This window comes from Epinephelus lanceolatus, chromosome 18 (assembly GCF_041903045.1).
Source record: "Epinephelus lanceolatus isolate andai-2023 chromosome 18, ASM4190304v1, whole genome shotgun sequence".
NCBI lineage: Eukaryota > Metazoa > Chordata > Actinopteri > Perciformes > Serranidae > Epinephelus > Epinephelus lanceolatus.
This window is the reverse complement of record NC_135751.1, coordinates 26135490-26147460: the sequence shown is the minus strand read 5'-3', so window position 1 is coordinate 26147460 and position 11971 is coordinate 26135490. Positions and strand designations below refer to the sequence as shown.

At 40.9% G+C, this 11971-nt stretch overlaps 1 protein-coding gene across 1 annotated transcript; it reads right to left on the bottom strand.

The window, feature by feature from the left end:
• Positions 1 to 364: 364 nt before the first annotated feature.
• LOC117267725 (sterile alpha motif domain-containing protein 9-like) lies at positions 365 to 10333 on the bottom strand. Its single transcript, XM_033643713.2, has 3 exons — positions 10196 to 10333; positions 7849 to 7909; positions 365 to 5111 (listed from the first exon to the last, which is right to left on the bottom strand). The coding sequence occupies exons 2-3, from the start codon at positions 7850 to 7852 to the stop codon at positions 508 to 510; spliced, it is 4608 nt and encodes a 1535-aa protein (XP_033499604.1). The 5' UTR covers positions 7853 to 7909; positions 10196 to 10333; the 3' UTR covers positions 365 to 507.
• Positions 10334 to 11971: the final 1638 nt, after the last annotated feature.

The window sequence follows — 11971 nt, the reverse complement described above, 5'->3', positions numbered from 1 at the left end:
TCTAAACAGGAAATTGAAGGTTGTATTGAGAAGCATTGAGTTGTAATGTAATAAAAACACTCCGTTTACATTGTTATTACTCTGAGAAACCAGAGTCAGTCATGTCATAGTCCATGTTTCTATACAAAAAAAAAAGGTTAGTGATTTCTATGACACTAATGCTGTATTTTTTAGTACACTTACATATATATATACAAGAGGGGAAAATGCAAACTGTAAAATACAAACTGTCATAAGAAGGCTTGTGTGATTTTGAATTTAATCTCATTGTATTCTGTTCTTGCTCTTGGTAATAAAGTGGTACTATGCCCATGTTTCAGCAAGACGATGTACAGCCATACGTGATGGGATCATTATTCAAAGATAAACTATTGTTTGAAGGCCTGTGTGTTTTGATTGGATCTTTTTGTAATCTGTTCTTACTCTTGGCAATGAGGTGGTGCTATGCCCATAATTCAGCAAGATGACGTACAGCCATAGGTGACAGACTCATTGTTTAAAGTCAAACTATTGCTTCACAATGATGTTGCAGGCAACAGGGCCTCTGAATGTGAACCCCAGGTAGAATGTGATGTTTTCATTACTGTGAGGTACTGACGGTACATGAAGAGGCACCATACTAAACTTCTTTTTCTGAGGGCCTTCAAGGTACACCACTCCATCTTCAGTCCATCCAGAGACACACTTCAGCATCGTGGCAATCTCAGGCTTTTTCCATGCCTCACCTCTAAACCACTTCATGCGTTTCTCAGAGACAGAGAACCCCTTTGTGACTGTTTCAAACTTTCTCTTGTGGACAAATTTGTCCAATCCATTCCCATTGCCCAGGAAAAAATGGGTGTAAATCCTTCTCTTTCTCTGAGGAATGTCCTTCTTCTTGGTCCAGTAGCCTTTATCCAGGTGTTCAACAGCTGATCGCACAATTTCATACTTGGTTTCTTTCTCAAGGGCTGTGTCATGATCATCAGGCCAGAACAGCAGGGTAAGCAAGAACAGGGCACCTGGTAAACATTTCCTTTTATCAGATGGGAACTGACGACAGAGTGCCTGAAGGTCTTTCAGACGAGCTACCTTTTGATTCTGTGGTGACAGGCAGTTCAGAGAAATGTGGGCCACGATGTAATTCACAATATCCCTTTGACCAAATTTGGCCTTGATTGGATTGCTGGGGTAGAGAGAAAGGATGTTCTCTAGAAGACACACTGCATCCCTCTGGTCAGTTAACTTGGAGAGTATGGATGTAATGTTACCTCCACCAAGATGATAGATGATCATGCGTTTTTGGAAAGGAGTCAGATTAGCTGGGATGGATTGCCCATGTTGTAGAAGTGCAGTAGAGTAAGCTTCACTGAAGTACTTCCCATACTCTGCAGATTTTTTTGCCAACCATGTCAGCGGATGGCTTATCTTCTCTTCAGGTCTTTCAGGGGTCTCCTCTTCATCTTCACCGATGTCTGTCTGGAAGTAGCTAAGGTCTTCTGAAATCCATTCCAAGGCATCTTGCATTGACTTGTGAAGTTTTTTCACACGGCCATGAAACGGTTCCCAGGCATCTTTAACTTCCTCTGGAATGTAATCAGTTAACAGGTACTTCATACACTCCGAGTGGCCGTTGGCTCTGTTTGCAAACACTTGGGTTGATGAGATCAGTTTGAGCAGGCTGCAGCCAACCTCAACTTCAGAAAAAAAACCTGAGCTGTTAAGGTTTTCCATATCTGCATCAGCTGCTTTCTCACATTCTTGAAAACACTCCAGGGCTTTCAGTGCAGTCTCCATAGCATCTGCTATATTTTGGGCTGTCTTTGGTACGTTGTCACTGTCAATAGCTTTGCATTTAGCTTGAAACCATTTCCTGTACACCTGCCCTTTTGTGTCAAGGATGTATGAGTTATTGGGCTGCTGTTTAGCTGCTGTCTCTGCCCAGTGTTTTGCCTCCTCAAACTTCTCATAAGTATAATGGAGACGAGCAAGTTGTTGTGCAAAGAATGGATCTTTATGAAAACACTGGAAGGCTTCCTTGAGTAACTCAATTGCTTTGCCTGGGCTTTTCTCCTTTTCACACACATGCTCAATCAGAGGTGAGAAAAAACTATCATATTTGTCCCCTTTGCTTATTCTGGCTCGCCTAATGAAAAGGGCTCTCAGAAATGACAGATATTCGTCCCTTCCAAATCTGTGCTCAAAAAGCACGTTCTCGCAGAGCAAACTCATTGCCAAACTGCTTTGGGTCTGTTGGTTCCCCAAAAGCTGTTTGAGAATTTCTTTTGCAACGAGTGGGTGGATGATTCTGACTGATTCAATGTGTGTCTTGTCATCTCTCAGGTGCAAGAATACTAGTTTAGCCTGATCACTGAGTGATTTCTCAAACTCATACTGGCGAAACCTTTCCAAGTGAATGGTTAAGGCAAGCAAAGCTTCACAATGTGACTGAGAGATGAAAGAATTTTGAACATAAGTGTTCAGCAGTGCTACATAGTGAATGAGGCGAGTGACAACGGAATGATGGTCAATGTCTTGGAGCAAATGTTCCACAAACTGTTGAACGTATTTCTCATTGAAGCCTTCACTCATCAACACAAAGGTCAGGATGAATTCAGGCTCATATCGTTCTTCAAGTGCCTCTCGTTTTCCAGCAAATTTTCTTTTCTCTTGAACAGATAGTTTGTGAGTGACAGACACATTCTGTAGTGGAGACTCCTTGCATCTTTTCTCTGGATCATGGGATCGTCTGCAGCTCAACAAAATGAAACACAGAGTTCCATACTGGATCCTTTTGGTGTTAATGGCAACCTCCAGTTCATTCCTGAGATCAGCTAGATATTCTTTGTCCGAGTCTTCAATGAGGAGCAGCACAGGAAGACATGTCTGTGGATCTTTTTCTTCATATTCTCTTAGTTCAACTGCATGTTGTGCAACAACAGGAACTGGGTATGAAGGCTTTACAACTGCACACCTTAGATCTTTCCTGTTGTTCCACAGCACTTGTCTTGCGACAGTGCTTCCTCCACTTCCTGGATGATGGTAGATGTTTATACTGTTCACGGGAGTTTGATCTGCATTCCATTTCAAAGCACTGTTGAGAAGTTTGGAAACATCATGATATGCATCTCTTTCAATTACCTCTCCTACATACTTGTTCTCAGCAAGCCAGAAATTCAACCAGTTCACTCTCCCACCACGATAGAACTGCTCTTCAATGTTTGCTTTCTCCTCATTGATGAATTCTTCACTTGTTTCATGACAATGATCAACCGTCAGAATTTCCAGAGAATACATCTGTTCCTCTGTCTGTGTTTCAAGAAGACATGTCCCTTTCACAAAGACCGGCAGGTGTTTGCTGGCATGTGCTTTTACAGGTTGTATTTGCTGCAGAGTTGAATTAATGTGACTCATTTTCATCCCAACAACACTGCAATTGTTCACAGTTTCTGTTCCACATGACCCCTCTGCAAAGCTTTGCCACTTCTGGAAGTTTTTCTGTGATTCACAGATGCAGATGATGTCTTCATGGCCTTCCATGTCTGTGAAAAACTCATTAAAAGTGTGCAAGAGTGGTTTCTCCACTGGTGATGTGAGAAGAAAAATTACCTGGAACGTCCCTTTTGGCAAGATTTGTTTACAGATCAAAGACACAGATTCCCGCAGGAAAGTCATTTTTGTCTTGATCCAAGTCATTTCATCACATGGAGTTTCATTTCCTTTGAAGTCAGTACGGCCATTACAAAAGATCCAGCTAGTTTGCTCGAACAGATGCAAGTGACTTGTGAATTCTTTGACGGTCATGTCACCGGATATCCTGTAGCTCTGCAGAGAATGCATGTTTGCAGCGTGATGCTGAAGGTATTTACTGCAAAGACCTGAAATCTTTGAGTCTGGGTCAAAGTCAAACACACAGAACATGGTCATGTTAAGCAGCCAGTCAATGTTGCAGAGGTCATCAGGGTTGAATTTGTTTGTGACGAGTATGAACCATTTCTCCTTTTCAATGAATTTCTTCCCACTAGTCATTAGCATTTTGAGTTTCCTTCCAAGGTCTTGGCAGAAGTCTGGGGCACTGAAGAACTGACCTTTCTCTGCTTCTTCTCTTTGGGCATCCCGATCTTTGACACGCTGATAAAAATCACTTAAGTCTTTGTCGCTCACTGGCTCTGTTTTTGAACCCACCCTCCGCAGAGTCATTTCTTTCTCATATTCTACTTTGTTGGTTGACTCTTTGAAGTTTGGCAGACGAACAGAATACACCTTGCTCTTAACAATACCTATTGAAGGCACAATGTCAACCTCTACCACATACCTCTTTTCTGTACTTTCTCGATCCATAACCTCAATGAACCTTGGTGGCCGCACACACTGTCGTACATGTTCCTCATTCGAGGAGAAGCTCCTTTCAATGTAGTCCAAAGCATCTACATAAATGTCTTTCTCTTTTACAGGGATACCAATGATCTCACCATGCACATATCCTGCATCCTCCTTGCTGTCCATCACACCAAAGTGTATTGTGCCATTTGATCTAATATTCATACAGCCTGTTGCAAATTTAAGGACCTCTTTGGCAAACTTAGCCTGGAGTCTGGTGCGATCCAATGCAGCAGCTACAGCAAATGACTTAAATTCATGGCATGGAGATATCAGGTTAGAAGCACCTGATTCAGGTTGCAGGACTCTATGCTTTACGTATATGAAATCAATCCCTTCTTGATCAAATGGGCATGGTCTGCAGTCTTCCTTTGAAGTCAACACACATTGTTCATGAGCAGTCTGTCTGTTCTTCAAGACATCTGCTGGTGGACCTTTAGTTGTTGTAGAAAGACATTCCACTGATTTCTGTTCCAACTCGGTTGTTTTGCCACTGGTGGACTTTTTCTTTTCTTGAGATTTTTGTTTAGCATTGATGAGCTCATCTCTCTTTTGAATAATCAAATGAGCAGGGCCTAATTTCATGCGAATCTTTGACTTCAAAAAGTCCTCATCCAGTGTAAGTAGGATCAGTCCATCTACCTCTTCCTCATAGATCCTTTCTATGTATTGCTCCTTCACTCCAATAGACCTTAACCAGGTGCTTACTTGAGATTCAGTCCAACCCTTGGGTGACTGCCCAAGTTCATCAGCTGCATAGTGAAAAAAGACAGAAAAAAAGCAATATGTTGGAATATTAATAACAGAATCAAGGATGCACCATAGTTCTCTTCCACACTTTAGCTGTATTTACAATTTGCAGATATTTAGTAGTAGCACATACTGTAAACCCTGGCAATATTCTAATGTTCCATTTAGTCAACAAATCCCATGAAAAGTCCAAAACCAACAATGTGTTAGTCTGTGTCCAAATACTGTCCAACTTCCCTAAGCTATGTGGCTCTTGGCTCCTAGCCCACTTATTCCTATTGCACACTTAATTTTTTTAAAAAGTAATTCACATTTTTTCAGTTCTTGGGGGCAGAGAAACAAGCTGTAAACGTGACACTGACATATGAACGTATAAAACAGATACAGTGATGTCTAAAAATAGCTGCAAGTGGAAATTTAGTTTATGACAATGAGTGGTGAAATTTAACCAGAACAGTAAAGTTGTGGTCTGTAAAGCCAAAACAATGTGCTCAAAGTGTTCCATGTAGTTGAGTGGAACTGCAGCATTGGGTGCAAAATGTAGATTTGTCACATTATCATCTAACTCAATGTAAATATAAAAATGTTGACTGGCGTAACTCTAAAAAGGGGTCCAAATATAACAAGTGCATTAACAACAAGAGATGGTAAGTGCAATATTGTTGTTTGTTGTTCATCTTATAGGCCAATTGCCCAATAGTTCTCCTCTTCCAACTTTGTAATCCAACTTCTGCTATTAGTAACTAGCTAGTAAGCTAGTCAGAAAATTAAGTTATGGTTAGCTAGATATAACAGATGAACACACACATATCTTGAGAAATGGCTTGGCTGCCAAGGTCCATTAAGGAAGTCACATCAGGTGATGAGGAGGTTGACTAAGAGTTAAATTGTTAACTATCACTAGCAAAATCTGTGCTCTGAATACATTGAACAATCAATACGTGTCTACAGCTGTACACGCTCTCCAATCTGCAATCACTGCAGAAAACTTTGATGACCTGCATTTTGCCAAGAATCAGGACGTAAAAATGAGAATGAGAGTGAGTGGACCCCACATGTCCCTAAACCTTTGACACTGTGGTTCCCGATCACTGAATACAATGAATTTTGCATACTATTGATGGTACAGCGCCATTAACTGTAGAAACGAGCTGATCATTAATGTAATGTGCTCCTCTTAGAGAGTGGGTACAGGTTGTAAAATGCCCCACAGTACTCCAACTTCCACACCTATTACGGTTGTAACGTTGTAATTTATTTAAAGGGGCAATAAGTGGAAATTCATCATTTCTAGGTTGAAGGAATTCTCTCTCTCTCTGTGTTGATCTCCAGCCCCTTGTTTACAAGCCGGTCCGGCTGCGCATTCATGTACGTTCATGTGAATTGCCGCCTCCTCCCTCCTCTCAGAGCCCTTGGCCCTCCCTCCCTATAAAAGGCTACAGCCGGGGCGTTGGTGGCTTAGTGGTAGAGCAGGCGCCCCATGTACAAGGCTGTCGCCGCAGCGGCCCCGGTTCAACTCCAGCCTGTGGCCACCTTGCTGCATCTGTCTCTCCCTCCTTCACACTTGTCTGTCCTATCAAATAAAGGCTAAAAATGCCCCAAAAAATATCTAAAAAAAAAAAGGCTACAGCCAGTGAGCAACGGCAGTGCGTATTTTCGAAGCGAAATGGCGGAGAGCGGAATGAAACGTTCACCTGAAGACGACCAGGATCCGACATTACCTCTAAAGAAACAACGGTCGTTGGCAAATAAGTTGTCGGATAGAGAAAGGGACAGAACCCGGATTAACATTGGCCTTGCATTTCCAAGGTGGAGAGCACTGCGAGAGCTAAAGGGGCTACAATCTGACTCGGAGCTAGCTCTTCTTCTCGTGGACAGGTAATGTTAAGTAACAACATTACGTCAAATATCTGTTTTAATTAGTGTTACAGTAACGTTAGGCACATGTCGCTGTGTCGATTCAATTAAATTTAATGTTACAATTGTAGCATGGGTTAATGTCCGGAGCTTGAGTTATTAGCGGCTTGGTCCCAGCAATGGGTCAGGCGTTACAGTTGTGTTAGGTGAGTAGCCCGGTAGCCCAGCTAACATTTGCAGTTAGCATTGTAAAATGTAGCCAGGCTAAAACATCACTCTCACTCAAAGAGAAGAGTAGGAACGTTAGCGTTAGCTCCCGGTGTTAGCACTAGCCGGGATCCGGCGATGGCTCGAGCCGAGTCGGCTGCCACTGGCCATTGAAGTAACTTACAGCTATGGAGCGCTTCTACCAGCTCTTCTAGTCACTGAGCCTCACCTGCATCTCAGCAAATATATTACATTTATTACAGATACCATCATCATTGAAGTAGGCAGGGGAATAGCTAAACACAGCAGAGACCGAGAGTGAGTGAAAGACATCGCTAACTGCTAAACTAAGTTTAGACGAGGTGAGTGGGGGTGGAGAGCAGAGGTAGAGGGAGGTGTGGCTCATGACACACTTTGTTTTGATCTACAGGCAGTGCACAACAGCGAACCTAGCGGTGAAACGATTTCGCTTTTTGCCCCTTTAACCTCTATCTGATTGTTATGGCACCCTCTGACTAAACATATTACACTCAAAATCATAGCCTTCATTGATCATGTTTGGCTAGCTGGCTTAGGTCCCTCTCAACTAGAAGTAGGATGACAAATCCAACACAATGGCGACACCCTGCTGTTACTCCATATTATGTATGTCAAAATCTCATATAGAACACTTACCCATGATTTTCTTTCTCTTTTCATCACATTATCAGCCTTGGTGTTTGTTATCACCTTCCATCTGTAAGAAAACAAGCAAAAAACAAAAATGTTACATATTCATTCCATTATCATCCTGCATGTATATAAATGAATATGAGGTAAATGAAGCTGGCTCAGAGGCAGATTTATCTCCTCAAACTTTGTACTAAAACTTTCAAACAGGGGGCGTCAGTAGCATAGTGGATAGTGCCAGCACCCCATGTACAGAGGCGATGCCTCACTGCAGTGGACGCAGGCTCGAGTCCGGCTTGCGACCATTTGCTGCATGTCATCCCCGCTCTCTCTCTCAATAATTTCTTCTTTGTCTCATCAAAATAGCAGCTCACAGATACTGGACTTCTGAAGCCAATACTTATTTGCAAACACTTAATGCTGATGATGATATGCTATTATCAGATGACATATCAACTTAAGTTGAGTTGACTTTGTTGAAAAGATTATTTATTAGGTAGGTAAAAGATAGATTAAAAAATGGGAAGGGAAAGAAGAAAACTTTGAGATTGTAGTTTAATAAGAACAGCATTTAACAGTGACATTTTGTTTGCGAACAACCTATTTATACATCCGTCAGTGGTGTTAACTATTAAAAAGTTGTTGTTTTCCATAGCTGTTACCTGTAATAGCTCTGTGTCAACGCGAGAGCTATTTTAGGATGTTGTTTAACAGGTTTGCTCAACAAAAAATCATGATGCGGAAGATGACAGTGCAGTTGATAGTACAATGAACTGAATGTCTGTCCAGTGGGTTTGTCATGGGTGCAGTTAGGGACCGTCGTAAAAGTGCAAAATCCATTTAAATATTCACTACTTCTTTCAATATAGAAATTCTTTATAGAAATCTTATTCATGTTTTAGTGTTTTCAATTTGATGTTGCCGATCTGAAGTTTTAATGTGTTGTGACATTTGATCATTTGTAAAAATCGATGTCTGAAGCTGGGCCAGGTGACTCCGGACCTCATCCTCAACACCTTTGAACTTGTCTTTTTCTCAAAAAATGTATCTTGGAATCAAAAAGATAGTACTCAGAAAGTCACTGGAGACACTTAGAATCAGGTGCAACCGAGTTTAATGTGCTCACAAGCAACAACACATACAACTCATGAGTCAGGCTCCAGAACCAGACTGAAGACTCACTCTCTGCGCCTTTTATGCTGTGGAGATAGTGAACCTCCACCCTCTTTTTCTTAGACTGGAACCTAATGGTGTATTGGCCAGCCATGTTCCAACATCCCTTCTTATCACTCTGTACCTACTGGTGTACAGGCTGGCCCGACCATGACCCTTACATAACAGTGAAACAGGTGCATCTAACTTAGCCTTCCAATATGTTCAGGCCTGGTCTTACTCTATCTAACTTCTCCTTCCAATATGTTTGGGCCTGATCTTATGCTATTTAAAAAACATTTAATCACAGTGATATACATTCACAACACATTGATGTTTTAGTGTGTTGTCAAATTGATGTTTTTGGATGTTGTAAAGTTGATGAATGTTTTCAAAATGCTGTGCATGTGTTTTCTCAATCTGCACTGCAGTGTGCTCTAATGGCCATTGTAGCAATCAGCTGTCTGCTGTGGCCAAAAATGAGCGATAAGCATTAACAAAAACAAATTGAACTGAGAGGAACTGCAGAGCTGACTGATAGTTCTTTGTGAGTTCATGACTTCAGGCGAAGCCTTTTAAATACAGCATGTGACCCATTGAGGACAAGTCCTCACAAGAAAAAAAGTGAAGGGGTGTGTGTGTACAGCTGAGTGATATGTACATAATGACTAACTTGGTAAGGCAAATAGTATAACAGAAAATTACATCACTTTACTATGACGCAGTCTTTAAACCCAAGAAAAGTTATTACAGTATCTCAAATCTGAGCCAAAATCTAGTTTTATTGATATAATATTGATATATTGTCCACTCTTACGTGTGTGAATTTCCCCAGATACACTGTAATTGGCATCTGGAATAATGTAACTAATTCGTAATTTAATAGTATTGATTATTGTTTCAATGCAATTGTGACAGATAAGACTTGTTTCTCTTCTTTCATAGCACAATAATCTTATACATACGTAAAGGTATACAAATCATAAATTTGAGAAAACATGCTTGCCCAAATTGCTGTTACTATTAGTTTAGAACAATTGCACCAAAAGCCACATTTTCCCTCGCTTTTTCCTTATGGGCTCCTCCCAGGATATCTGTACTGAAACGAACCTCCATAACACCAAACGCATAGCCGAGATATAGACAACTATTACACAAGCCAAACAAACAAACGAACAAACAGGACGCTTATTGCTCTTACCTCAGATAAACTCTGTAAGGAAATCAGCCTTTGTCCCTTTTCTGGTCTGGATTTCTCTTGCCGTGACAGAGAAACGCAGGACTGCTGTTACTTCCCCATATGAAAAGAAAAAAAATAAATCTGTTTTTTCTGCTGGGCTGCACCTACTGCGCCTGCGCAGCTCACTAAGTTTCGCTTTTGAGGAAATACCCTCTACAGTAGGTACTGAGCTGAGATGCGCTGAATGTCTCCCACCGGATACCACAGAGGAAGTGAGGATGTAAACTGAGCTGAGCAGATAAACGAATATAGATTGAAATAGCGTCAGTAAACGTTTAATGCTGCAGAATGGTGCAGAGGGGCACAACGCGCTTGTTTGTATTTTTAAGCACCTTAAATTATACTATTTTTTTTAATCAACAGCTAAACACAAATCAAACCACCCAAAAATTGCACAAAGCAATGTATCAACCAAATACATCACACTGAATACCACCATACACTGTTAAAGAAATAATTACACATTGCTATAGAGGTTGTTCTTTGCAGCAGCATGGTAGCTAATGTAATCTATGTTATCTATATGCCAGTATGATACACTTTGTGGTTAATGCTCTGTTGTGCATGGACTGTGTTTAGTTTTAGTTTTTTGTTGTCAGGTTTTCACAGAGGTAGGGTGAGCATCCACCGGATCCATGGAAACCAGCAGGTGTGGTGGACACAATAGGTGAGTGTGGTTACACCCTAAGGGACTTAGAGGTTTTATATAGAGGCAGCAACTGGAGCCTGCTCCTTTGTTTTTAATAGCTGCAATTTTGTTTACTGAATGATAGCTTAGCTTAGTGTACTCTATAGAAATTTAATGTGTATATTTGCATGAAAAATGTTCACCTGGGTTGCATAGTGCTTGGTTTGGGGATGTTAGTTACTCTTTTGTTGGCAAATATCACAAAACAGCCTAAGAGTGATTGTGAATTGAGTTGGTAGCACTTGTCGTCAGTTAAAGAAATGGAATCACTAATAAACCTATACCTACGTAGAAGATGGCCTTACAACCACACAAGCAACAAATGCCAGATAACTATTGTAGAGTTTGGTTCATCTAAAGTTCTGTAATATGGTGTTTTTGTTTCAATACTGTATTTTAGCCTCCCATCTGATTTATCAACGAGTGCCCCCCTGGCCTGCTACTGCAAAATGTAACAAATTAACACTTACCGACCAGGAAGAGACTCAAAATGACCACAGATATACCACAAAAAGATGCTGTAAAGAGACACAAGGTAACTGCAAAAAGGGGCAAAATCATACAGACACACAAAACAACCAAAAAAGACACAAATGGAATCAGAGACTAATGACTACAAAGAGATGCAAAACTGCCACAAGGAAACACAAAACCATAAAAAGATGCAGAATGACTACAAAGATGCGCAACACAACAACAAAAAGAAGCAAAACCACCACAAAGTCTGTGTGTCTTGCATTTATGCAGGACAGGTGATGGGACCCTTTGCCCAGGGGCCCATTCTCTCATCATTGAGTAAAGGTAAATCTATGATCTGTATTTAATCTAAGGCTGTTAAGGGTTGTTATTTAAGACAAGCACATTAAGTGAGCACGAAAGCAGTTATGTAACAGTGGGGCAATAACAGAGCTTTAAAAGTGAAGTAGAGGAGGAAGTGGGCAGAGGAAGAAAAGAGGAATTTGTTCTAAAATTACTACAAGCTAGTTCTGTTTTTAAGGACATTATACTGTATTTGATAATAGAGCAGCATTGGTTCTAAAAGTTAAATG